This window comes from Rhinatrema bivittatum, chromosome 12 (assembly GCF_901001135.1).
Source record: "Rhinatrema bivittatum chromosome 12, aRhiBiv1.1, whole genome shotgun sequence".
In the NCBI taxonomy this organism is placed as follows: Eukaryota; Metazoa; Chordata; class Amphibia; order Gymnophiona; family Rhinatrematidae; genus Rhinatrema; species Rhinatrema bivittatum.
The window spans coordinates 80,820,952-80,848,087 of NC_042626.1; the positions used below are offsets into that span (position 1 = coordinate 80,820,952).

The 27,136-nt window shown below is 45.9% G+C and overlaps 2 protein-coding genes across 8 annotated transcripts in view; both read left to right on the forward strand.

The window, feature by feature from the left end:
• KPNB1 (karyopherin subunit beta 1) overlaps nt 1-14,832 on the forward strand; it is a 274,884-nt gene extending 260,052 nt beyond the window's left edge. The window contains 2 exon segments of the mRNA XM_029572132.1: nt 13,460-13,621; nt 13,740-14,832. Coding sequence (XP_029427992.1) covers nt 13,460-13,621; nt 13,740 — 163 coding nt within the window. The 3' untranslated portion in view covers nt 13,741-14,832.
• A 1,539-nt stretch (nt 14,833-16,371) lies between these two features.
• The window catches only part of TBKBP1 (TBK1 binding protein 1), a 202,105-nt gene continuing 191,340 nt past the window's right edge, over nt 16,372-27,136 (forward strand). For 3 of the 7 annotated variants that reach the window (XM_029574258.1, XM_029574260.1, XM_029574257.1), the window contains exons 1-2: nt 16,581-16,712; nt 16,814-17,063. In XM_029574258.1, coding sequence (XP_029430118.1) covers nt 16,660-16,712; nt 16,814-17,063 — 303 coding nt within the window. In that variant the 5' untranslated portion in view covers nt 16,581-16,659. Of the gene's footprint in view, nt 16,534-16,577; nt 16,713-16,813; nt 17,064-27,136 lie in introns of those variants that run through there. The other 4 variants (XM_029574259.1, XM_029574262.1, XM_029574261.1 and 1 more) reach the window with 4 other exon arrangements.

A 27,136-nucleotide genomic window follows, 5' to 3' on the forward strand; every position in this document is an offset into this window, starting at 1 on the left:
AAAGGAACTTAGTATGTGAATATGTGGTAGGCGTTAAGGTATTTCTAGGTGAGTAATAGTTTCTGGAGATTCCAAAGCACAAAAATATGATCCAATCTTCCAAGAAAGGGGTGCAAGGCATCCAAGGCTACTATTGTGAGTTGGCTGAAGGACGCAGTTAATTCTGCATATATTTGGAAAGGCCATCCTGTGTTCAAGGATCTAAGGGCTCACTCAACTCGGGCACAGGCAGCCTCGTAGGCAAAGTATCAGCTGGCTTCTCCACTAGAAATGTCAGGCGGCTACTTGAAAGTTGTTACACACTTTTCTCCAGGCATTACCAGTTGGATGTCCAACTTCCGGACTCTGTGGGATTTGGAGAGAGTGAATTGCAAGCAGGGCTGTTATGTTCCTACCTAGTATAGAGGAGCTTGGGTACATCCCAGGAATCTGGACTGGTCTGGGTTATGAACAAAAGAGAAATGGTTCTTGCCTACTAATTTTTGTTCCTGGAATACAACAGATCAGTCCAGAACCCCATCCATTAAGTAAAGCCTACTCGTCATGGCAATATGTGAATGATGCAGAGTGGTTTGTTTAGTTCCAACAACCTTAAGCAGATCATATAATCAGTTTTCCCATAGAGGCTCAGTCTCCCTTCTGCTCATTGAGGGTCTGTTATTTTCATCTTAGCTTGGGTACAGGTCATACTGCAGATGGCATGCTAGGGAGAAAGACTAAGAAGAATCCCTGGTGGCCATGGTAGCATCAATTCCTTTTTGTTCCATGTGTTTGCCTGCAACCGTAAAATGTGCCACCTTGGTGTTTTTGTCTCAACACCAGGAAGTCCATGCAAGGCATTCCCCAAGTGGCCTAAATGAGAAGCATTGCTTCCTCTGACAGCTCCCGTTCTCCAGGGTCCACCTAGCTTTTCTTCTGTCTCCATCTGCTGGCAGGTAGGAAAAACCCAGGAGATGCATCTGTCTCTTGATGGCCCAGTTCCAAATTGCCAGTACTTCCCTGCAGAGTTGTGAGAAACCTGTTCCTTGTTTCAAATAAAACATTGCTACTTGTCTGTCCAGACCTGAAGCATTTTTTTTTTTTTTTTTGTTCAACCATAGCTCAAACACTCATAGGCCATTGAGAATGGCTGTCAACTATAATAGGTTAATGTAGTCTCAACTCTTGTTGCATCTGTGGACCTTATGTGGAAATTGAATCCATGTGTGCCTGCTATCCTTGATTTGAGGAGTCTCATTTTCTGGAAATCTGTTTTGAATGTTTCGAATGTAAAGATTTTCTCTTTGGTCCACCATCTTGGAGAGTTTAGGTCCTTCATCACAGGGATTCTGTAAGATTGTACATACTGATTCTGGTAGTTTTTCAGATGCCACTGAGCATGTCTCTTCTTTACAGGAGTGACAGGCACTGGCCATATGTCCTAAATGTCATTACATTTTGCACCATTAATTTTTTTGTGTACATGGACTTTACTGTTTATATTTTGGTTGCTCTCTGAGTTGGTAGATAGGCGCTTCCTTTGGTCATATTCAGAAGTGCTACTGTGAATTCCAAATCTTGTTTTAGGATTAAGCTTGACTTTTTGAAATTTACTGCAAATCCCAGATCCTGCATAGATTGGATTTTCAAGCCTACATCTATTAGTTTTCATAGGATGTTTTTTATATTAAGCCAGTTGTGTAGGTATGGAAAGACTAGCATGCAGCTACTATGTCAGTACATAGAAAAGATGACAGAAATATTTCCTGATCCGAGTTGTCTTCCCTGAAGTTTCATTTCGTGACCCCTACTGCTAATAATTTCTTTCCAACGGAAAAGGTTTGATTGTGCCTTAAAACCTTTCAGGTATCTGAAGGTCTATATCATATCTCCCCTCTACCTTCTCTTCCAGGGTATACATATTCAGATCCTTCAGCCTCTCCTTCTAGGTCTTCTGATATAGACCCCACACCATTTTGGTCGCTCTTCTCTGTACTGCCTCCATCCTGTCTTTATCCCCTTTTAGATATTGACTCTAGAACTAAACACAGTACTCCAAGTGAGGCATCACCAAGAACCTTGCAAGGGCATTATCAACTCATTTTTCTTACTGTTTGTTCCTCTCTATGGAGCCCATCATTCTTCTGGCTTTAGCTATCGCCTTGTCACATTGCTTTGCCATCTTCAGATCTCTAGACACTGTTACCCCAAGATTTCTCTCCTGGTCCATGCACATCAGTCTTACATCCCCCATTACATATGCCTCTTTTAGATTACTGCACCCCAGATGCATGACTCTGCACTTCTTGGCATTGAATCCCAGCTGCTAAATCTTCGATCACTCTTCCGGTTTTCTTAAATCATTTTTCTCTCTACTCCTTCCGGCATCGAAGCACTGCCACCACAGGGGAATCAATCGCAAAAGGAAATTTACCAATGAACAACGCAAACCCTAACTAGGAACACTATCTAAGGTGGACCGAGAAGGGACCTGGCATCAAATGTTTTGGGGAATAAAATGCAATTAAGGAAAGTTTTCCAGACTAGGCTGAAAAGGCCAAGAAGAGCTCACCAACCATGATACTGCAGCTCCATAGACTGGAGAGGGACTCTGCATGGACACATGGTGCTGGGCATGCTCAGTAGGCGAAGTTAAAGTTCTAGAAACTTTGACATAAGTTTTCGGTATCGGGGATCCATCTGATGTTGCCAATGTCTGAGGACTAACATCTGTTACAGGTGAACAACTCTGCTACACGTGATGTCATAATTTGTTTTGCATAACCTTCAGTTTCTATCATAACATTTTCAGATAGTCTTCATTCTTCCTCTGGAAATTTTCTGGCATGTTCCTTGAGTCTATGTAAATTGAGGTACAGGAATTGAATCTTCTGGTGGTGGTGACTCTCTGTCTGGTTCCGGGGATGGATCAGATGGCAGTTCAAGGGATGGATAGTGCAATCTTCCGATTCCAGGTTTATACATGAAGACCCAGTGTTTGGTCTAGTTTCCTGTTTGCTTTTTGGAAACACAAACCCCACTATTTAAAAAGGGCTCCAGGGGCGATCCGGGAAGCTACAGACCGGTTAGCCTGACTTCAGTGCCAGGAAAAATAGCGGAAAGTGTTCTAAACATCAAAATCACAGAACATATAGAAAGACATGGTTTAATGGAACAAAGTCAGCATGACTTTACCCAAGGCAAGTCTTGCCTCACAAATCTGCTTCACTTTTTTGAAGGAGTTAATAAACATGTGGATAAAGGTGAACCAGTAGATGTAGTATACTTGGATTTTCAGAAGGCGTTTGACAAAGTTCCTCATGAGAGTCTTCTAGGAAAAGTAAAATGTCATGGGATAGGAGGCGATGTCCTTTCGTGGATTGCAAACTGGCTAAAAGACAGGAAACAGAGTAGGATTAAATGGACAATTTTCTCAGTGGAAGTGAGTGGGCAGTAGAGTGCCTCAGGGATCTGTATTGGGACCCTTACTTTTCAATCTACTAGATAAATGAAGCTTGACCGTGCCGCAAATGCGCAGTAGAGAGCAGCTCTACTGCGCATGCGCAGGCAAGCTCTGACCGACGTGCTGTCTGTCAGAGCTTGCCTGTAACAAAAATGGCACTGGGAGGAGTGGTAGCGAGGGAGGGAGGGACCTCCCCCGGAGATCTTCCGTTTGTGCCATCCTAAGGGGGAGTGACTGAGGAGGGGGGGGGGGAGAGGGAGAATAGAGGGGGGAGGGGGAAGGAAATGGACTGAAAAAAAAACATTTTCATGTAGCCCGTCGTTACGGGCTTAACGGCTAGTATATTTATAAATGATCTGGAAAGAAATACAAGTGAGGTAATCAAATTTGCAGATGATACAAAATTGTTCAGAGTAGTTAAATCACAAGCAGATTGTGATAAACTGCAGGAAGACCTTGTGAGACTGGAAAATTGGGCATCAAAATGGCAGATGAAATTTAATGTGGATAAGTGCAAGGTGATGCATACAGGGAAAATAACCCATGCTATAGTTACACAATGTTGGGTTCCATATTAGGTGCTAACACCCAAGAAAGAGATCTAGGCGTCATAGTGGATAACACATTGAAATAGTCTGTTCAGTGTGCTGCGGCAGTCAAAAAAGCAAACAATGTTGGGAATTATTAGAAAGGGAATGGTGAATAAAACGGAAAATGTCATAATGCCTCTGTATCGCTCCATGGTGAAGACCGCACCTTGAATACTTTGTACAATTCTGGTCGCCGCATCTCAAAAAAGATATAATTGTGATGGAGGAAGGTATAGAGAAGGGCTACCAAAATGATAAGGGGAATGGAACAGCTCCCCTATGAGGAAAGGCAGAAGAGGTTAGGACTTTTCAGCTTGGAGAAGAGACGGCTGAGGGGGGGGGATATGATAGAGGTGTTTAAAATCATGAGAAGTCTAGAACAGGTAGATGTGAATCTGTTATTTACGCTTTTGGATAATAGATTAGGGGGCACTCCATGAAGTTAGCATGTGGCACATTTTAAAACTAATCGGAGAAGTTCTTTTTCACTGAACGCACAACTAAACTCTGGAATTTGTTGCCAGAGGATGTGGTTAGTGCAGTTAGTGTAGCTGTGTTTAAAAAAGGATTGGATAAATTATTGGAGAAGTCCATTACCTGCTATTAATTAAGTTGACTTAGAAAATAGCCACTGCTATTACTAGCAACAGTAGCATGGAATAGACTTAGTGTTTGGGTACTTGCCAGGTTCTTATAGCCTGGATTGGCCTCTGTTGGAAACAGGATGCTGGGCTTGATGGACCCTTGGTCTGACCCAGTATGGCATGTTCTTAAGGCTGGCAGTTATGTTTTTCTCTAAGCTTCTTCAGAATTGGAGTATGAGTTGGTATGTCTGCTAGGCAAATCTCTTATGGGATTTAGGGAAATCTGTCCATATTTTGCACAAAAGAATGCATTTCAGGCAATGATGGCAGTGACACTCAGGTCCTTCTCTAGTGAATGGTACTGCTGCTTACAGGAGTTGAGGTGAAGCAAAGCTGCTTTTTGAATTGACACTTTATAAATACTGTCATGATTGGAGTCTGTTTTTCTGCATTGCTGTCTTCATTTTTTGGTTTCTCAGTCATTGACTTTATATCATGGTGTTGATGGCTTTTGGTGCAAATTTCACATCATACCATCTCTGCTCTGAAGATTTCATACTATGTTTTGGTGTGAGCACTGTCTGTGCTATGGTGTAGATGCAGTCCCTTTATGCTGAGGAGTCCTTCTTTCTTCTTACAATATTTTTATAAAGAAAATTCTGGTGTCTGTTATGATTTCTTGAGTTTGAGGTCTTGAAGCTGATCCTTGAGGGGGCATTCTTCCACAGGGGCCATAATTTTCATTGTCCAAGGCATCTTATTCACAAATCATGAAAATCTTCTACAACCATTTTCCTGTCACATTTGTCACAGGATTTAAAAGGAGCTTTATCCATTCATAATACATTTTTATTTTCTTTTTTAGTGAAAACATGGTGACTACTTTTTTTCCCAACAGTTCACATAAACAGATGAGGAAGGGATGCACAGGAACCACTACGCATGCCCAGAGCAGTTATAAAAGTGAGCTAAAAGGAGAATCTGATTCAGCACTGTCATATGACTTCACCCATCTGTGTAGCTATTTGAGCTGCTTGTGCACAGAGAAGTAACTGCTCCTTATTTACCTGTTCCACCCATTCATGATTTTATAAATCGTACGTCCCCTCTCCATAATCTTTTCTCCGTGCTGAAGAGCTCTAACTTGATTAGCCTTTCCTCATAGGGGAATCATCCCATCCCTTTTTTCATTTTGTTGCCCTTCTATGTACCTTTTCTTGCTCTGCTATAGATTTTTGAGATGCAGAGACTAGAACTGCACACAATACATGAGGTTCCTTGGCACCATGGATCAATATAGAGGCATTATGATATTCTGTTAGGTATTGTTCCAAAAGGAATGGAAAACAGTTTTTTGGGTTTTTTTTGCTTTGGTCATAAATTCAGATTACCTCTGTAACAGATACTGGTCCCAGTGGACCCACTTCTTATACTGTTGGGGCTGGCTGGGAGTGTATAGGGATTCTCCTACAGGAATATTCTGCTTGTTCATCTTAGTTGGCTGCAAGACTAACAGTAGCCAGAAACTGAAATAAAACAGGCGTTATGGGTGAATTTAATACAGCTAACCTAGTCCTTGGAAAAACCTTTTGAGATTAGGGAAACATAGCCAAACAATTGTATTACAAAACTGGAAAACAGAGCCTGATTTAGATAGAGGATTGTAATTTTAATTTTCTTTCAATTATAGTGCCGGCTAAGCTATTAGCATTAGAATGGAAATTCATCTTGGAGTGGAGGGAGGTGTGGGTTATTCATACTTGGTGTACTCCTGTGGATTAGTGAGGTATGTGATTATGCCTTTTAAAGTAAGAACAAGCTTTGAAAACCAGTAGAAACCCCAGATTCTAAAGAGCTTTGGCTCTGTCTCCCATAGCTTCACATTCATTCTCCAGTGCAAGCATTTTTGTCATCCTACGCTCTAATTATATCCCATCTGTCTCAACTAGAAAGGTCACAACCTTGCCTAATCTCTTGTGACCCCCTACAATTTGAGACCTTTAGCTGAAGGGGGGAGAGGTAGAAATCCTTCTAAGCATGCTGATACACACAATCTCATAGCCATCTCTGTGGATAGAACAAAGGCTATAAGAGTAAATACAGGGTAGTGAAATGCTAATTCAGGTTATGGTTAAGTTATGTTGAACATAGGAATTTTTAAAATATAACTTTCCTAGCGTGTAGCCAGAAGGATTCAGGACCAATGGGTTATGTGCTCCCCTGCTAGCAGATGGGGAGATGGAGTCAGGTTTCAAAGCTGACGTCAGTTTAGATATACCCCTGCAGTAACCTCAGCTCTCCAGTAACTGTCTCTTAGCAGATGTGGACATTCTTTTCCTACACCAGCATTGGTGGTATAGTGTGAATGTAGTAATCATTAAAGGAAAATTTACCTTTAAATTGAAGATTGATTGAGCCCTGCTCTCTCCTATAGTGATACTGAGGCGATTTCCGAGATCCCTCGGAGGCGTGCCTTGGTCTGGTAGCTGGCTCCCGGCATGGACTTTGCTGAAAGGCAGCCGAGCGTGGCGGTGATGGCCAAAGCACTCTCCTCCCGCAGCCAGAGACAGTCTCTGTACTCAGTCGGTAAGAGCTGAGCCCCAGGTAAGTAAAAACAAGGATCCTTCCACGTCTCTGAATTGGAGGAGCTTCAGTAAGTCTTTCTTCTGGTCTCTTTGCTCGGCATGCCAACGATGTTCCCGATTCCATTGGGGCAAGGGAAGGGGGCTTCCGAGTAGGTTGAGTGGCCTCCTGATGGGTTAGGCCCCGCTTCAAGCTCAGTGGGCACACCACATGGCAGGCCTCGGCAGCGCCTTCTTGCGCACGGTTTTGTGCGTAGTCTCCATTGCCCCCATAGACTTGATGGTATGTGTGGTGCAAGTCTGCTCTAAGCATGTGCTGTCCGCTTAATATCACACACACCTCCGTGCACAAACGCACGGATACCTGCACGCACGCATATGTATGCACTTAGAGGCGCTTATATTTGCGCATTCCAGGACAGAACTGTACATGCTCAAATTCAGGCACTAGCCAGCTTAACACATAAGTTACTGTTGATTATGGCTCCGGCAGCAAAGAAGCACAAGCGACACTTTGTGCTGCCTGCCATATTAGGCTTCCTCACAGTGCTGACACAGGAAGGAATCCAGGTCAGACTGTGCAGCCCTAAGGAGGTTTAGGCTCCAAGAACTTTTCCATGCTCGGCTCCTCCCATTCAAAAGATGGGTCAGCCACAATCTTATCAAATAGCACTCCAGATCTGAGTAATCCTGGGGCTGCGTCCACCTCAGGAAAGAGCAATTCAGTGGCACTTATCCCAATTCCTCCTGGGCTAGGTATGAACCTAGCAGCCTTTTCCTGGACAGAATTTTTTTCAAGGCCTTCAAGCTTTTGTACAGGCGCAGTCTGTCCCTCCTGTCCCTGTCTGAACCAAACCCCAGCAGGGAAGGCCTCGCTCTCTCAGCCCTATCAGTATCCCTCGTCTCACCAAGGGTATCCCTGACAGGGACCCAGACACCACGGACGATGAGGATGCAGCTCATTGGAGAATGGGGAAATCCTTCCAGGCTTGGAACCATACTGGACCATGTTAGTTTTTCCATAGAGATGAATTACTGGCCCTGGTTCCCCAGACCCTAAAGACTCTGGGAGTTCCTGGCATGGATCCTATGACTGAACCAAAGAACAATCCCATCCTAGTGTCTCTATGGAAAGCCTCTTGCTATTTTCCAATGCTGGAAGCCCTCCAGGAGTTGATTGACTTGGAATGGGGTGCCCCAGAAGCCAGCTTTTTAAGGAGGTCGGGCATTGGAGGCCCTGATCCCCCCCCCCCCCCCCCCCCCCCGGACCTGATGGCCAGAGAACACCTGTGTTTCCCCAAAGTGGACACCCTGTCTTGTGCTGTTTCAAAGCGAACAACTATCCAAGTGGAGGGAGGAGCAGCCTTAAAGGATGCACGTGATAGGCGGTTGGAGTCCATCCTTAAGCAAGCCTTTGATGCGACAAAAATGACATTACAGATTGCTTCCTGTTGTGCCCTTGTGACTCGCTTGTGCCTGTTTCTCGAGAGAGAGAGGGGCAGATAGTTCAGGGGTGCATTCCAGAGAGTCTATGGAGCCTGCTGTGGCCTTCCTAGCGGACGTGACCTCTGACCTAGTCCAAACCTCGGACAGAGGAATGGCCTCAGTGGTGGCGACCAAAAGACAACTATGGCTGTGAAATTGGTCAGCGGACACTACCTTGGAGGCAAACCTTACAAAGATGCCCTTCAAAAGATCCCTCCTATGTGGTAGCGAATTGGAAAAGCTGGCCAGTTAGTGGGTGAATCTCCAGTGCCTCGGCTACCAGAAGAGCCGGGCCAGGGGCTCCCAGTGCTTTCGGTCCCACAGGAACTCATTTCAGGTGTCTTGGTCCTTGAGAAGGTCTGTCCTTTCAGAGTCAACAACTGAAGAGAGGGGCTGGTTCAGGTTCAGCCTGAACTCACCAATGAAGTTTTGCCGACCCCCGTCCACTGGATGAGGAGATAGGGGATCGACTATCCCTCTTCTACCAGCATGAATCGAGATCATGTCTGACAAATGTGTACTGGATATTATACGAAAAGGATGCACGCTGGAGTTTCACAGCATCCCACGTGACACATTTATGTCTTGGTGCCACTCCCAGCACAAGAGGCTGGCAGTGGAATCTACCTTGTCAAGACTCCTTAATTTGAGGATTGTAATTCCAGTGCCTGCGCCCCAGGAAAATGAGGCACTATTTCATCATACCCAAGAGGGAGGGTTTCTTTTGCCCCATCCTGGATCTCAAAGAGCGCAAACAGTCATCTATAAATAGTTCATTTCCACATAGAAACTCTATGCTCCGTCATCGTTGTACAGCCAGGGGAGTTAGTCTCCCTGGACCTCTCGGAGGCCTACCTCCACATTCCAATCCAACAAGACCATAGTTTCCTATGCTTTGCGGTGCTAGGCCGCCATTATCAGTTCCGGGCACTGCCCTTTGGCCTGGCTACTGCCCCCAGAACTTTTTCCAGCATTATGGTGGTCGTGGCAGCGGCACCAAGTAAGGAGGGAATCCTGGTGCACCCATACTTGGACAACTAGTTTATCTGGGTGAAGTCGTTAGAGAAGCCTCCAGGTGACCCGCAGGGTGATGTCCCTGCTTCAGGAGCTTGGTTGGGTCATGAACATGGACAAGAGCAGTCTCAAGCCTAGAGTATCTGGGGTTTGATTAGACAAACAGGAGAAGGTCTCCCTTCCACCCTCAAGGATAAGGAAGATGTGTCAAGTGTGCCAGTTGACTAACACCATATGCCTCAGGGTATGGAGTTATCTTCAGGTCCTCAGCCTGATGGCATCAACCCTGGAGGTAGTACCATGAGTGTGGGTGCACATGATCCACTGAAACGCTCCCTGCTGTCGTGCTGGAATCTGCTGTCCCAGGACTATTCAATTCACCTTCACCTACCAATGGAGGTATGTGTTTGGCTGCAGGAAGCCCACCTGAGCAAAGGTATAAGCATGCCCCTCCCCCCCCCCCCCCCCAGAATGGCTAGTTCTCACAATGGATGCGAGCCTCCGGGGTGGGGAGCTCACTGTCGGGAGCTGGCGACCCAGGGGTGCTGGAACATAAAGTGCCTGGAAGCCTGGGCGGTCAGATTAGCATGTCTACAGTTAGCCACAGGCTTCAAGGTCAGGCGGGTCTGTGTGATGTCTGACAACGCAACAATGGTAGCCTACATCAACCACCAGAAAGGAACAAAGAAGCCAGCAAGTGTGCCTGGAGATAGACCCCTTCATGGAATGGGTGGAATTGAACCTACAGATGATCTCTGCCTCCACATCGCAGAAAACGACATCAGAGCGGACTTTCTAAGCAGAGCCTGTATCCAGGAGAATGGACATTGTTGTCCAGAGCCTTTCAGCTGCTGGTGGATCGCTGGGGCCTCCCAACTATCGACCTGCTGGCCTCATCTCACACTGCGAAGGTGTCCAGATTCTTCAGTCTCAGAAGAGATCAGCTATTTCTGGGGATTGACGCACTTGTTCAGGCCTGGCCAGAGGAGAACCTGCTGAATGCCTTCCCTCTGTGGCATCTGCTGGGCAAGGTCATTTGCAAGATCGAGCACCACAAGGGCTTGTTCTTCTAGTGGCTCCACATTGGCCCAGACGCCTGTGGTATGCAGACATGTGGAGGCTTCTGGTGGAGGACACCCCCCCCCCCCCCCCATGCCTTCCTCCACACAGGGACCTGATCCTTCACGAGGGTCTGGCCCTTGAGAGGGCTCACCTGATGAAACATGGATATTTGGCAGTAATTTCCACCTTGCTCTGCAAATAGAAGTTCTCAACATTCTTAGCCTATGTACGGATCTGGAGAATATTTGAGGCCTGGTGCGAGGAATGTGGGTTTGCCCCTCGGATGATCAAAATCCCTACGGTTCTGGAATTTTTACAAGGCTGCCTGCTCTTGTTCATGTTCATGACCCAACCCTTAAGGGTTGTCCCATAACTCCTTGAAGGTCCAGGTAGTGGTGCTCTCCTGTTTCAGAGGTGAGGTGAATGGAACCCGCCTGTTGGTGCATCCAGACATGGCCAGTTTCTTAAAAGGAATTAAACACCTTCGATTGCCCCTATGGTGGCTGGTCCCCCTGTGGAATCTTAATCTAGTATTGGATTTTTTAGCAGAGCCTTCCTTTTGGCCACTAAGCAGTCTATTCCTGCGCCTGTTAACAATGTGTTTTTGGTGGCGATGTGCTTGGCTCGTCGCATCTCTGAACTACAGGAATTGTCATGTCTGGAACCATTCCTCCAGATAACTCCAGAAGCCTTACAGCTTTGCACCATTCCTTCCTTCCTTGCCTAAGTTAGTCTCTGGAGTTTCACTTGAATCAGTCCATTTCCTTACTATCCCTGGATGGACTCAAGGACATGGAAGACTATCGCTTCCTCTGACATCTAAATGTCAGTAGGCTTTTAGTGCAGTATCTGGAAATCTCAGAACCAGTGCGCAAGATAGACCGCTTACTTGTTCTTCACAGTAGAAGGAAACAAAGCGAGGCAGCTTCGCAGTACCATGGCTCGCTGGATCAAGGAGGTGATCACAGGAAGTTATATAGAGGCAGGGAAGCCTGTACTCTTTCAGGTTAAAGCTCATTCCACTAAAGCCCAGGCAGTATCCTGGGCAGAAGCTAAGCTACTGTATCCCATCAACATCTGCCGAGCAGTGACATGGTCTTCCCTGCGCACCTTCTCCAGGTTCTATTGCCTGGACATTCGGGCCTGAGAGGTCGCAGCCTTTGCAAGGGTGGTGCTAACCAGACTGCAGGCAGCCTCCTGCCCTAATCGGGAGTAGCTTTTGTACATCCCATTGATCCTGAGTCCATCTGGCTACACGCTAGGAAATGGAGAAATTACCTGATAATTTTGTTTTTCTTAGTGTAGACAGATGGACTCAGCATCCTGCCCATGGCTGCCCAAGAATGGTGCCAAGGAATCTCCCACGAGGTGAATCTAGATTCCAACAGGTTATGGGTAAGCTGTCACCCAATCCCTAGATCAGGGCATCTATAATCTTGCTGGAATTCAACGCTTATGTTTGAGTACAGTTACGCTTGTCTGTAATCCAGTTTTTCAGTAGCATGTCCACAATGGTTTTTGAAGAGAGTACTGGAGGGCTGAGGTCACTGCAGGTGTGTATCTAAGGCGATGTCAGCTTGGAAACCTGACTCAGTCTCCATCTGCTAGCAGGGGCGCACATAACTCATTGGTCCAGAGTCCATCTGTCTACACTAAGGAAAATGAGGTTCAGGTAAGCAATTTCTCCATTCACTCATAAGTGCTTTTATAGTATTGCTTATGTTTCTTGGGTGATCTTCGTTTCAGTGGTTTTAATTTCAAAAATGTATAGGTTGCCTATATACAGCTCTAGGTGGCTTATAATACTGACATTCATAATAAAGAATAAAACCAAGAAAAAATTAAAAAAAACTGTCAAGCATAGAAATACAATTCCTCAACAGAATGGCCTAAAGCAACATTTTACTCGTTATATGCCAACTGTAATAAGTATGTCTTCAATAATTTTAAGAAATTATTGTACAGTCCATGTGCAAGGCAAAGGGTAGTGAGTTCCATACCCCCACCCCCCAAAACAATCAACTGAAGTTACTACAGTAGACAGTGGTGATTGGAAAGCAGCTGTTTTCTACATTTTAAGAACACAAGTGCCACATTGGGTCAGACTAAAGTCCCATTGAGCCTGCATTCTGTCTCAGACTGTAGTGGGCTGAAGTTACAAGACATGGCCTGTCTAGGTCACAATACCCATCAGATCCCAATAGTTGATCAACTTCTTGTATCTCACTCTCAGGGATAAGTGCTGGCTTTCCCAAGTCTACCTGGCTAATAACTAGATTTTTCTTTCAGGAACTTGTCCAGTCATCTTTTGACCCCCAGTGTTGCCTTGACCACATCCTCTGGCAATAAATTCCATAGTTTACGCACAAAGTGAAAAAATACTTCCTAAAATGTTCTAAATCTGCTAGTTTAATGGAGTATCCCCAAGGATTGGAGAGGGTAAATAACTGTTCCCTATATACCTGTTCCACCCCACTCATGATATTTTACATTTGAATATCGGTTGACTAAACCAAAAAATACAATCCCTATTTTTTTATGCATGGAAATGTCAAACTTGGCTATTTCAGTTTTTAGGCTTTGATTTGTTCAGCTCATTTAACATACATGTTGGAATGCTGCCAATTTGAAGGTTTTGCACATGTTTAGACATCTTGTGAAGTGGGGCCATCACTCACACCTTGCTCCTCTGTTGCTCAGGGATTTGTGTACAGCCTTTGGGAAGGATGTGCTGAAATTGGTAGAAGCCAGACCCATGATCCAGGAGCTGCTAACCGAAGGCAGGAGGTCAAAGACGAACAAAACCAAAACCCTCGCCACCTGGGCAACTAAAGAGCTGAGGAAACTGAAGAATCAGGCTTGGTACGATCCTTCTGACATTACCACCATCTGTGTACTGTGCTGTTAGAAATGTGGTGCTGTTAACATGAGTAAAGGGGAGATTTTAGAGTAACTTTTTTTTTTTTTCTTCCTTTTACAGATCTTATTGGGATGATGCCTGAGGCCCCATTGGAGATTTCCAATCTTTTGAAAAACCCGGAAGTGAGGAGTGTGCACGGATGCTGAGTGTTTGGGAATGAGAGGGTGAGTGAGTGAAGAGAGAACGCACCACACTGAAAATCCTGTTGGAGCTGAGCACTGAAGTACTTAGAAAACCCACAACCTCGGCTGGCTGGAGAAGCAAACGCTCAACTGTGGAAGTGGAGAAAAGTGCTGAGAGCTGAGGACTCATGGCCAGTGACTGTGGTGCTGTTTGTGTCTGGCCTTTGCTGCTGGGGCGAAGGTGGAGCCTGTGCCTGTCCCATCCCCTTCCTACCACACTGCTGGTGCCTGAGTAAGGGGGAGGGCCTTGGTGGCTTTACAGAGGGGCTGACAGAGTGTGTGTGTGTGAGTGAGGCGGTGTCCGCATTCTCAACTTCGGCATTTCCCATGAGAAAAAAAAGTTAGCAGTTGCATTTCATAAACCAACAGAAATTTGGGCTCCTGCTGCAGCACAAGTGATGGAAAGCAGTGTTGGGTTTTAATTTGAAGAGAAATGCTGATGAATGGTCAGAGCTCCTGTCGGTGGCACTGCACAAGATGTTGGTACTTGGCATCTTCCTTTAAGATTGGCATACTGTGAATGATGTGAAAGAACATCTTGCATTGAAAGGGAATCCTGAGCTTACAAAAGTGTCAACAAATGCACAGTTTCAAATATTAAAGACATGCCTGGAATTGGCAAGTAAATCTCCTGAGTTCACCTGTAGCAGCCCTTGCACCCACAAAATTGTGCCAAAGAGTTTAAAATGAAACTTCAGGTAAGATTTCGGATTGTGATATGAAGAGAAATGTTAAAAAAAAAACAAAAAAAAAAAACAAACAAACAAACAAAAACCAATTAGATAAAATACCATTTGGAAACTTACTTGGCCTTTTGTGCTTTTTATTTGATTTAAATTCAATGTGGTGTGGGTCTTGCTACCCCCAAAAGTGTGTAAATCTACTCTACCATGTACCGGCACTTGTAAAAGGTTCTATTTTTCCACTGCAGTTGCACAGAAATAAAATGTCAGCCATTGCCTATCATTCCATGTTTGTCCCTTTGGTCCTTACAGGGGTGAGGTGGGTGGGCATTCTGTTTTCCTGGTAGCACAGCATGACTTGGTAGTTCGGTGACTTGTTGCTCTCATTTTTTTTAAGAGCTGTGGTTTGTTTTCTTTTTAAGTTCCATGGGGGTTTAAAAAAAAAAAAAAAAGCTAAAAATCCATACCAAATCTGAAGTGGTAGCCTTCGCCCTCCATGTCCTGTACTAGCATCAGTTCTAACTGAGCCAGGGTACTGACCATCAGCTCCCTTTACCTGTTATGGCTATGACTATGCCACCTGCAAGAGAAAGTAATTTCACATTTTTTCCTTGTTCCACTTTTTTGTGTGTGGGGGTGGGGTAACTCCTGAAAGCCATTCCTGATAGGTGGGAGAGGAGGAATGTGGTTGGAGACAGCACCCTTACTCATTCCTTCATATTCCCTGCATCTTGTCCTGGCTGTGGAAGGTGTAGCTGTAAGCATCAGGACAACACAACCCATGGAGCTGCTTCTGGAAATAATCCTCTTTCTTGTATGTTCCTTTCTGCAGTGGAAAATGTGAATCTTCCTGCCTCTGTGTGGCTTTTTTTTTGGTGCCAGTTCGAGGCTGTTGGTGATAAGACACCAGCTCAGACTTTAAAACCTCCCCACCCCTTTACTTTTCACGTTTTTAGTCTGTTTACCTATGCTGTAGCAGCGGTTTTGCCTGGGACTTGGCAGACTAGTGCTGCTAGTTTACTACTATGGTGGTGGGGGGGGGGGGAAAGAAGAAGGGGTTACTGACTTGAGTAGTAGGTAAAGTGACTGTAACCCTTCACCCGAAGACTGTTGTGCGCTATAGCTGCGTCAGGTTAGTCTTTGAACACTGTACTATTATTTTCTGGATCAAACAATTTGACTGTATCAACTTAGTGTTACTAGTCTTCTAGGAATTTCTGCAAACATCAGCTTCTACTGCCAATAACCTTCATCTTCATTGGTAAATCCCTACTGTTACATGTACCACTTCCGTACACGGCAAATTCTGAAATGTTAATAAGCAAGAGTCCAATTTACAGAGATGGTATTTTTTTTCTTATCTTTCAAATAAAAGCTGCTTTATTTTTGTTTTCCCTATGTTCTGCTTTACTTTCGTATAACTGGGTATAGGTGAAATATTCTCACTCTGTTCTGCCCAAGGCCGTAGCTTGCAGTTGTTACGAGTTATGCTGGCCACCTCTCCATGATCGTGGGGATGATAGCACATCGTCACCTTCGCTAAGGACGATTTGAGTTTCCACGCAACACCCAGCCTCATTCCCACTATTCAAAAATGGCTAACTAAAATGAGGGGCATGTAGCTCTGAGCAGAACCCAGCCTTTCTCCTGGGCATGGCAATGGATCTGCTTCCACGATCTTCCCAGGCGACTCTGGCTGTTCCTGCTTTGCTTCTGGAAATTCCCCACTCGAGATTGCAGCTATCCTGCCCCACGGACCTTTCTCCGTCTCCTGCCCGCAGTGTAAAGTGTGACCGTGCGGGGGTGTGGCCCGGAAGGGGAGGGAGGGCTGCAGCGTGTGTGTCCGCCCGCCCTGCGCTGCGCAGCTGTAAGCGGCGGGTTGGGGATCGCTGCTCGCGTTAGGCACTGGGCCGCCCTGTCTCTTTGCCTCCGATCGACCGCCTCAGCTGGACGGGCCTGGCTGCGGGGGATGGGAGCTCTGCTGCACGGGTGAGTCTGCTTTTACTCTACCTGGGGCGAGATTTTTCTTACCATTTACCGGGGTTGAGATCGGGGCCTCAGGATCCTTTCACTTCTTAGTTTTTGGGAGGGGCTTGAGGGAATGCTTTTTATGTTATGGGCAAGCAGAGGAAGTGGCTTTGGATTTGTGAAACGCTTCCGAACTGCAGGTAGTGCTTAAGATGGTAGGCTGGGGATTAGCCTGTCATGTTTCCCGGGCTGCCAGAGAGCTTTTCCGCCATGTGCCCCCTACCCTGCTCTTCTCTTTCAGGAGGCTGGAAGAGGTTCTGAGCGCTGCCATGGACTCCGTGTTTGAAGATGATATCAGCATCCTTACTCAGGAGAGGCTGTGCCAGGATGGGGAATGGATAGACAGCCCGAACCCAGACCTCTCTAGCAACATGTGTTCTGCCTCCCACTTCGCCCTCATCACTGCCTACGAAGACATAAAGGTCCGTCTGATGGGTTTGGAGAGGGAGAACGCCAACTTAAAGAGAAAACTCAAACTCCATGAAGGCAAGGTGGGGGTCTCCAACTGCTCTTGTGCTAGGGGAAAGGGGGAAAAGACTGCAATCGTGGCTGCTTTCCCAGGCTACAGCAGTTTGTTCATTTGTTCAGTTCTCAACCAAAGATCTTAATACTGTACACCCAGGATAGAGCATCAGAGAGGCTGCTGAACATCATACAGTGAGAAAAGGGATATGTAGGAGCTTGTCTGAGCAAAAACAAATTCTTGGCTGCATCTCTGTGCTGTGCTGCCCTGGCCCAGTATACATCTTCTCCCAATACTCGTATGTAGCTGTGCTGCAGATTGCCGCCTCCTGCTATGGATATTCCATGCTGCTCTTCCAGCTATTGTATACATTTCCAGAAATGATTTGCTCTGTTGGGGCTCTCCTCCCTATAGAGCAGTAACTGGTCTCACTTTTGAGTATTTGCAGATCTTTTCCCTTTGTTTTCTAATCATTTTATCCCAGAGATATTTTCCAAATTTATACTCCCTTATTTATAGTTTATAAGATTTTCCATAATGGGTCAGACCAAAGATTCATTGAGCCCAGCATCCTGTCTCCAACAATGGCCAAAACAGGTCCTAGCAGAACACAGAGGAGATCCAATTCTCTCTTGCCCACTCCCAGGGATGAGCAGTGTCGTTCTTTAGTTTACCTGCTAATATCTGTTTATGGACTTTTCCTCCAGGACCTTCCCACTATCCTAGCTACCTTGATCACATCTTCCATCAATAAATTCCATAGCTTGATTGTGCACAGGTAAAAAAACACTCTTCCAAAACTTGTTCTAAATCGGCTATGTATTAGTTTCATGGAGTGTCTACTCCTGGGGGAATTGTGCGCACAAAATTCTGCAAACTTTATATTGGTGAAAATAACACAATTTACATGAGTCTTTAAGTAATTACATTTTAAATTAATACAGAAAAAAGTTATTACTTAAAGATGCAGAATTTCCCTAGAAATTCACTGTAAGTGTGTCCCTTCCATTCACTCTCCCTACTCCCCTGGCCACTTTGCCTTCTCAGGCCCCAACTCCTCCACCTGCCAGTATCTCTCCCCTTCACCTCTAGGCTCAACCCCTTCCACTCTATTGCCAGTCCCAGAGTTTGACCCCATTCTCAGTACTGCCCCTCACACAGGCTCCCTCTGTCCCTCCCTCTCTCTAGTACACATACACCCTCATACAGGCTCCCTCACTCTCGCGCACACACTCATCCCCTCATACAGGACCCTCTGTCTTGCATACCCACCACACAAGCTCCCTTTCTCACACATACATCCTCACACAGGCTACCTATGTCTCTGTCTCACACAGGCTAGCACCCTCACATACACACAATCCCTTTTTCATACACACAAGCTCCCAGTCTCTCTCTCACACACATACACGCTCCTTCACAATCTCCTCATACAGGCTCCCTCTCTCTGAAACCCACACTCAAAAAAGATATAATTGCGATGGAGAAGGTACAGAGAAGGGCTACCAAAATGATAAGGGGAATGGAACAGCTCCCCTATGAGGAAAGACTAAAGAGGTTAGGACTTTTCAGCTTGGAGAAGAGACGGCTGAGGGAGGATATGATAGAGATGTTTAAAATCATGAGAGGTCTAGAATGAGTAGATGTGAATTGGTTATTTACTCTTTCAGATGATAGAAAGACTAGGGGGCACTCCATGAAGTTAGCATATGGCACATTTAAGACTAATCTGAGAACGTTCTTTTTCGCTCAACGCACAAACTCTGGAATTTGTTGCCAAAGGATGTGGTTAGTGCAGTTAGTATAGCTGTGTTTAAAAAAAGGATTGGATAAGTTCTTGGAGGAGAAGTCCATTACCTGCTATTAAGTTCACTTAGAAAATAGCCACTGCCATTAGCAGTGGTAACATGGAATAGACTTAATTTTTGGGTACTTGCCAGGTTCTTATGTCCTGGATTGGCCTCTGTTGGAAACAGGATGCTGGGCTTGATGGACCCTTGGTCTGACCCAGTATGGCATGTTCTTATGTACTCCAGCATCCTCTCCCCCTGCTCTCTTTACCTCCCATGCTCTCTCACCCTTCCCTCTCCTCTCTCACACCCCCTCCCCTTTCTCACACCCCTCTCCTTCTCTTCTCACACACACACATTCTCTCTCACCGGGATCTTTATCTTCACTGCGAGCGGAGCACACTCTGTTCGCGGCACCCGGGCCTTCCATCTTTGCTGCGAGCAGAGCACACTCCGTTCGCGGCACACGGGGGCCTTCCATTTTCGCAACAAATGGTGCGCCCTGTCCTTCATCTTCGCCACGAGTGGAGCGCGTCCTGCGGCACACGCGGGCCTTCGTCTTTGCGTGCTCCTACGTGGCATGCCGGGGTCTCCTCTGCTATTTTCTGCGCAGAATTTGGTAATTCTGTGCAGAAAAGGGAAATTCTGCGCAAATTCTGTGCTCTGCAGTAGCGCAGTAGTAATTCCCCCAGGACTAAGTGTCCCCTAGTCTTAGCACTACTGAAGAGCTTTTACCTGTTCCACCCCACTCATGGTTTTATAAACATCTATCATATTTCCTCTGTCATCTCTTCTCCAGGCTGAAGGACCCTAACTTAATTTTTTTTTTATAAGGGAGCTGTTTCATCCCTTTTATAACTTCTGTTGCCCCTCTCTCTACCTTTTCTAGCTCTGCTTTATCTTTATTGAAATGAAGCAACCAGAACTACACACAATATTCGATTCGGTCACACCAAAGATTTAAAGAGCATTGTGGTATTCTCAGTTTCTTCTCTATTCCTTTCCAAATCATTTCTAACACTTGCTTTTTTGACTGCTAACTAAGAGTTCAGACATTGTTGAGACAGCCTTGTGTGCAGGGAACACAAACTGCAGGTCACTTTGCAACTTGATATGTGTGTTTGCTGAACATGGCCAGCAGGTGGTGCTGTCTTGTGATAGCTAGGACTTCTCTCCCAGGGACTGTGATCATAGAAACATGTCAGCAGAAAAAGACTATGGCCCATCCAGTCTACCAATCCGTCCAATTAATTTAGCATTATAACTCTCATCACTTCCTTAGAAATCCCTGTATTTATCCTATGCTTGCTTGAATTCAGATACTGTTTTTGACTTCACCACTAGGTGAACTAGGAGGCTGTTCCACACATCCTCTGTTAAGAAATGTTTCATTCTTTTACCATCATCTCATGATCCCTCATTCTAGAGCCTCCTTTCCATTGAAAAAGGCTCACCTCCTGTGCATGGAAATCTTTGAGATATTTGGATGTCTCTATCATATCTCACCTTTCCTCTAGGGCAGTGGTTCTCAACCTTTTTTTGGCTGGGACACCCCTGACAGATGGTTCTCGTATGTGTGACACACTGAACATGTGACCATCATGGGGCTAAATGTAAACATGCATTCTGCATCCACAGGAATCCCCTCAACCCCCAGCAATGAGTGCAGAGCAGATCTAGGGCATTACCCTGTACAACTCGCCATACAAAAAAATATATTCTGGTTCAGATGACATCACAATTAAATTACTTGATATCTCAATTATAAGATCTTTAACGGACATAGTAAACCTCTCCCTCACTGAAGGGATATATCCAGAATGCCTTAAATCTGCAATCATCAAACCACTATTAAAAAAGAGCAACCTAGATCCTGAAAAATTCCAAAACTACAGAACTATATCTAACCTACCTTTCATTGCAAAAATCATAGAAAAAATCGTTCACGCCAACTATCAGACTACTTAGAAACAAATAACATACTTCACCCCACACAATTTGGTTTCAGAAAAAACTTAAGCATGGAAACATTACTCCTTTCTCTTAATGACACAGTTCTTCGAGGATTCGACAAAGGACAAAGTTTTATCTTAATTCTCCTGGATTTGTCAGCCGCCTTTGACACAGTCAACCATGCCATTTTACTTGACAGGCTTTCAGAAAGAGGAATATCAGGCACTGTTCTAAAATGGTTCACCTCAGTTATCCCAAAGAAGTTTTCAAGTGAACCTAAATACAGGAGTCCCACAGAAGTTTTCAAGTGAACCTAAATACAGGAGTCCCACAAGGATCTGCACTGTCAGCAACACTTTTTAACATCTGTCTACTACCTATCTATCACACCCTGACCAGTCTAGGTTTGACCCACTTCCTGTATGCTGACGACATCCAAATATTAGTCCCAATCCAAAATACCCTAGAGGAAACCTACAATAAAATAACCTCTTATCTCTCAAAAATCAAGCAATGTCTCTCTCCAACCTAAAACTCATAATCAACATCAATAAAACTGAACTAATCATTCTCGACAAAAAAATCAACGACTCACCCAGACAATCACTCAAAATAGAAAACCCCAAAACAATAATCTCTCCTGTTAACCGTGCCAGAAACCTCGGAATTACAATTGACAATCAATTATCCTACAAAACTCATATAACAAATAAAATCAAAGAAGGTTACCACAAATTGACACTCAGATGTCTCAAACCCTTCCTCACTCAAAATGACTTTAGAACAGTTCTGCAACTACTACTCTTGCAAACCTGGACTACTGCAATGCCTTACTCCTTGGCCTCCCTTTTACCACCATACGTCCACTACAAATTCTTCAGAACGCAGCTGCCAGGATTCTATCAGGAACCAAGAAACAAGATCACATTACACCTCTCATATCCTTGCACTGGCTCCCAATTAAATACAGAATAGAATACAAAGTCTTATCAATCCTCCATAAATTAATCACAGGACAACAAAACCATTGGCTAACTGAACACATTGAATTACATGCTCCAAAAAGGAATCTTCACTCGATGAATAAAGGCCTCCTCAAAATTCTTCATGCTAAAATCACGCACCTAGTATCTACCTGATATCCATCACCAGCCCCTTCACTATGGAAAGCTTTACCCCTAAATCTAAGAACCCAAGTTGACACCAAAACTTTCAAAAAAGAATTAAAAACCTGGCTTTTTACCAGAGCTTTTTCGGAAGATCTAAACTATCAACACCAACAAACTCCCAACCAGACAACTCCAAAGAAAACAAAGACATCATCCTATCAACCTACAACAGACTAACCAAACCACAAACTCTTTAACAGACAACTAAAAACTTTTCCCTATATATTCTAAACCTTTTTACCCCCATTGTGACCCAACTTTATCTTTAAATTGTATTTGTTAAAACTCTGTCATTCTCCTAATGTAATCCAAACACACAAACTAGAGCAACAAGTGCGCTTTACTACGTAAATTAAAAAGTCAACAAAGCGCACGCAAAACTTGATTTGGTCGTAGTTAAACAGTAACTTCATTTATTTCATCGGTGACTTCTTCTTTACATCCCATATAGTTACAGCATGCAGTTTGACAGCAGTCCCCGACACGGTCCCGTGTTTCGCCTGTCGGCTGCTTCGGGGGGATTCTTAACAAATCTTGGTGGTACCAGTGTTACATGGTACATTGGTACATGTCCTGCAGACATGTAACATTGGTACCACCAAGATTTGTTAAGAATCCCCCCGAAGCAGCCGACAGGCGAAACACTGGACCGTGTCGGCATGTAACATTGGTACCACCAAGATTTGTTAAGATTCCCCCCGAAGCAGCCGACAGGCGAAACACGGGACCGTGTCGGGGACTGCTGTCAAACTGCATGCTGTAACTATATGGGATGTAAAGGAGTCACCGATGAAATAAATGAAGTTACTGTTTAACTATGACCAAATCAAGTTTTGTGTGCGCTTTGTTGACTTTTTAATTCTCCTAATGTAAACCATTATGATGGCAAAACCGAATATACAGTATACAAAACATGTTAAAATAAATAAATCTCAGTAAAAGCAAAACAAACTCCCTTTACTACCAGGCACAATAGCCTTCCTTATGAAAAGAGAGTAATTTACCACTGATGCATGTCCTATTGAGAAAACACAACAAGTAAGATTGATACTAATATGGGCATCCAGGACTTCGCTTACTCGCATCCGCCCTCTTTCACAAATCAAAACACAAATAACAGATTTGGGTTAAACAGGGCCGCAGCTTTATTAAAATCCCATTGAGGCCCGAGCCTTTCAAACAATAACATTCATAACATTAAACCACCGACCCCAAGCCATCCGCCGCCTCTCCAGCAAGACAGTCAGCACCAGCCATCCGGCTCGTCCCTCCTGCTCTTACACCGCGTTCAGATCCCCGCCTCCTTCTAGCAAGGGGCCAACACGGTGGGCCCCTGCCGCTGGCCAGCAGAGAGTCAGGCCAAATGGGCCCCCGCCTCCTCCTAGCAAGGAGCCCGCACCTGACAACAGCTCCAGTTGTCACAAATTTATCAGGCAACCATCCTGCCCATTAACAATTGCAAACTGCAGCGGCTCGGGCCATCCGCCAAACAGCCTCCCCCAGCTGCGACAAACATGCACCCCCAAACACCCCAGTACAGAACACAACATCATAAATAACAGGGCGGGTGGGAGGGAAAAACCCAGCCTGCTGCTCAGACGCCGAAAGCGACTGAGCTAGCAGGCGTCCCCGCGCTCCCCCCACCCTCTGCAGACTCACGCTGGCTGGCCAATCGCTGCCAGCCAGCGCATCCCCCTGCTTGGTCCCCAGCCAGTAGCAGCTGCCGCAGCCCGCACATGCGCTCCTCACGCCCTCCCACTACCCAGCCGGGGGAGCCAGGGCTTGCCTGGCCAGCGAGCCTGGGCACACATTACCTTGGCCGACCGGACACTAGGTCCGGTTAACCTTCCAAAATGCCTACATGCTAGTAAAATACCTCACCTCTGACACACACCCAGAACTGACCTTCACCAAGTACAGAAAAACCACGCATTATAAATATGGAGACAGAAACTGGACTGGAAAACCAAAAAAGCCACTCTGCATGCAGTGCGAACCTGGAGAAATGGAAAGAGAAATATAGCACCTAACACTCAGGATTTGCAATAATCCGCACAAAGTTACACCTGTATTATGGAACACACTCAAACAGTAACAACCCTATCTAAGAAATACAATTATTAAACCTGGCCCTAAACACTAAGACATTTGCTATTGGGAAAACAGAATTACCAAGCTGCTATAGAGCCCCACACAGAAATAATTGAAAAGCTATACAAAAAATGTTACAAAACAGCTGCTGAACAGAATAATATCCAACAATTAAAAACTCATAAAAATTATTAAAACATGCCCAAATATCAATAAAATATTTCAAAACAGCAGACATCGCATAATACCCAATAATTAAAATGGCAGTCAATCAAGAAAAATACATTTTAAAAGCCACCTTTTACTTAGCCTCTCCAGTAACTCTCCTACTCCTTTCCCTTCCAGGCCAATAACACTTATGAGAAGCAGCAAGGGCTGCTGAAGCTCTGACCTCACAGTCCTCTTCTTTAACACCCACAACCAGTCACTCACTCTCACGCTCAAATACACCAGTCACTCACTCTCACGCTCAAATACACCCCACGACCAGTCTCCGTCTCTCTCACACCAGTATTCTTCCTGACAAGTCTCTCTCTCTCTCTCACACAGAAACACATCACGTCCTTAACCAGTCTCTCAATTACACTCATGCTCTCTTATATACAAGCTCTCAATCACACACAAATGCTCTCGCACCCATTCACACCAGCTCTTAACCAGGATTCCATTCACACCCACACGCACAAGCTCTCACCTAAGCACCCATTCACACCAGCCTTCACCCAGGCTTCCATTCACACCCACAGACACAAGCTCTCACCTATTTATACCCACAGACACAAGCTTTCACCCATTGACCCCCACAGACACACCAGCTCTCACCCAGGCACTCATTTCGCCGCCTCGGGGATGGGCTCCCGTGACGGCCTTGCTTCGTCGGGGTTCAATACTGCCATTCCTCCTACCCCACCCCCGAGCTATGCGATGTCTGCCTCACCGGCCAATCAAAGGCTTCCTCCCTTCTTCCTACTCACACTCAGGTCTATCCAGTACCGAGCGGTAGGAAGAGCTGCGTTAGTGCCTGCGGCACCCGCGGTTGCCGCACGCACAGTGCAGCTCACCTACCGCTCGATCCTGAACACTAATTTTATTTAAATGTAACCGCGTCCGTGAAGCCTTAGGCCCGCGCAACCCATTTTACTGGATAGAGCGCCTATACAGTATCCTGGGTGCGCGGGCCTAAGGCTTCACGCCACGCTGGTATCTGTCATTTCAAATGTCATTTGAAATGACAGATACCAGGAAGTCGGGACTGCCAGTCCCCCCTCCCCTCCTCCCGAAGCAGGGCGCGAAAAGCAGCCTTGCTCCGGGAGGAGGGGAGAAGAGATGACAGCGGCGAAGCAAAAAAAAAGCGAAAAAACCAAAAGCAAAAAGTAAGTCGCTTCGCCGCTTCACTCTTCCCTCCTCCCGGAGCAGGGCGCGAAAAGCAGCCTTGCTCCGGGAGGAGGGAAGCGGCGAAGCGACTTACTTCTTGCTTTTGGTTTTTTCGCTTTTTTTTTTTGCTTCGCCGCTGTCAGTGTCTCCCCTCCTCCCGGAGCAGGGCGCGAAAATCAGCCTTGCTCCGGGAGGAGGGGAGACACTGACAGCGGCGAAGCAAAAAAAAACCAAAAGCAATTTTGGTTTTTTTTTCCCCAAAAGCGACAATTTTGGTTTTTTTCCAAAAGCGACTTACTTTTGGGATCTTGACAGATCCCAAAAGTAAGTCGCTTTTGGACGCCTGCACAACTTACTTTTTTGCAGCCATCAGCAGGAACACGATCGTAGCTCCTCCCGACGAAGATGGCCGCCTGCACGGGGGAAAGCGTACAATTGGCCGCTCAAGACGTGGCGTCACATCCCGTGACGCCAAACGTCGTGACGTCACGTCTTCAGCGGCCAATTGCACGCTTTCCCCCGTGCAGGCGGCCATCTTCGTCAGGAGGAGCTACCGGAGCCACGATCGCCATGTGTTCCTGCTGATGGCTGCAAAAAAGTAAGTTGTGCAGGCGTCCAAAAGCGACTTACTTTTGGGATCTTGACAGATCCCAAAAGTAAGTCGCTTTTGGAAAAAAACCCAAAATTGTCGCTTTTGGGAAAAAAAAACCAAAATTGCTTTTGGTTTTTTTTCGCTTCGCCGCTAGTGTCTATTCTCCCCTCCTCCCGGAGCAAGGCTGAAAAAGCAGCTCCGGGAGGAGGGAAGAACTAAAGCGGCGAAGCAACTTACTTGCACGGAGGGGGCTGCAATGTTTTTTTCGCTTCAGGAGGAGGGGAGAGGACTGGGGCTGCCCCGGAGACCGGCACCCATGATCGCGGCCGGGGCAGGTGAGCGGGGGCTGGGGGAAAGCTTGCCACCTACCCTTACCCCTGCCTCTACCGCAGGGGTCAGGGTAGGCGGTAAGTTTGCAGGTTAAACGCGCGACAAAACGGCAGGGAAAACTAGCGATAGTCGGGGCACGGGTTACGGGATGCTAGGGAATAGCTAATTCGCTCGTTTGCATGCAATATACATGCCGCGTGCGGAAGGGGTTGCCCGGGGAATTTAGGACGCGGTAGGAGTAGGTTAAAGGGGATTCGGGATCGCAGGAAGGGCTAACGCGGCCGGAAAGTGAGTAGAGAGCCGGTTAGGGACGGGGAAACCGCGGACGCACTTTACAGGATAGACCTGACTGGCAGGTAGAAGGGAGGAGGCTTCCGATTGGCCTGCGCAGGGGCAGGCAGAATGAAGCAGGCTTCTCATTGGGCAGTGGGGGTAGGAAGAAAGGAGGCTTCCAATTGGCCTGCAGAGGCTGGAAAAAGGGAGAAGGAAAGTACAACAGGGCAGTGGGACACCGGGAGACGCGACACACCTGCCGGGGTTTGGCAACACCAGTGTGAAGTTCTGCTCTAGGGTATACATGTTTACATCTTTGTCTATCCCTATATGCTTTAGAATGAAGACCACTGACCATTTTAGTAGCCACCCTCTGGATCGACTCCATCCTGTTTCTTATCCTTTTGCATGTGCAGTCTCCAGAATTGTACACCAGGAGAAATATTGCCTCCCTTTTTCTGCTGACCATTTCTCTCCCTATGTAGCCAGGCATCTTTCTGGCTTTTCCCATCACTTTATCCACCTGTAC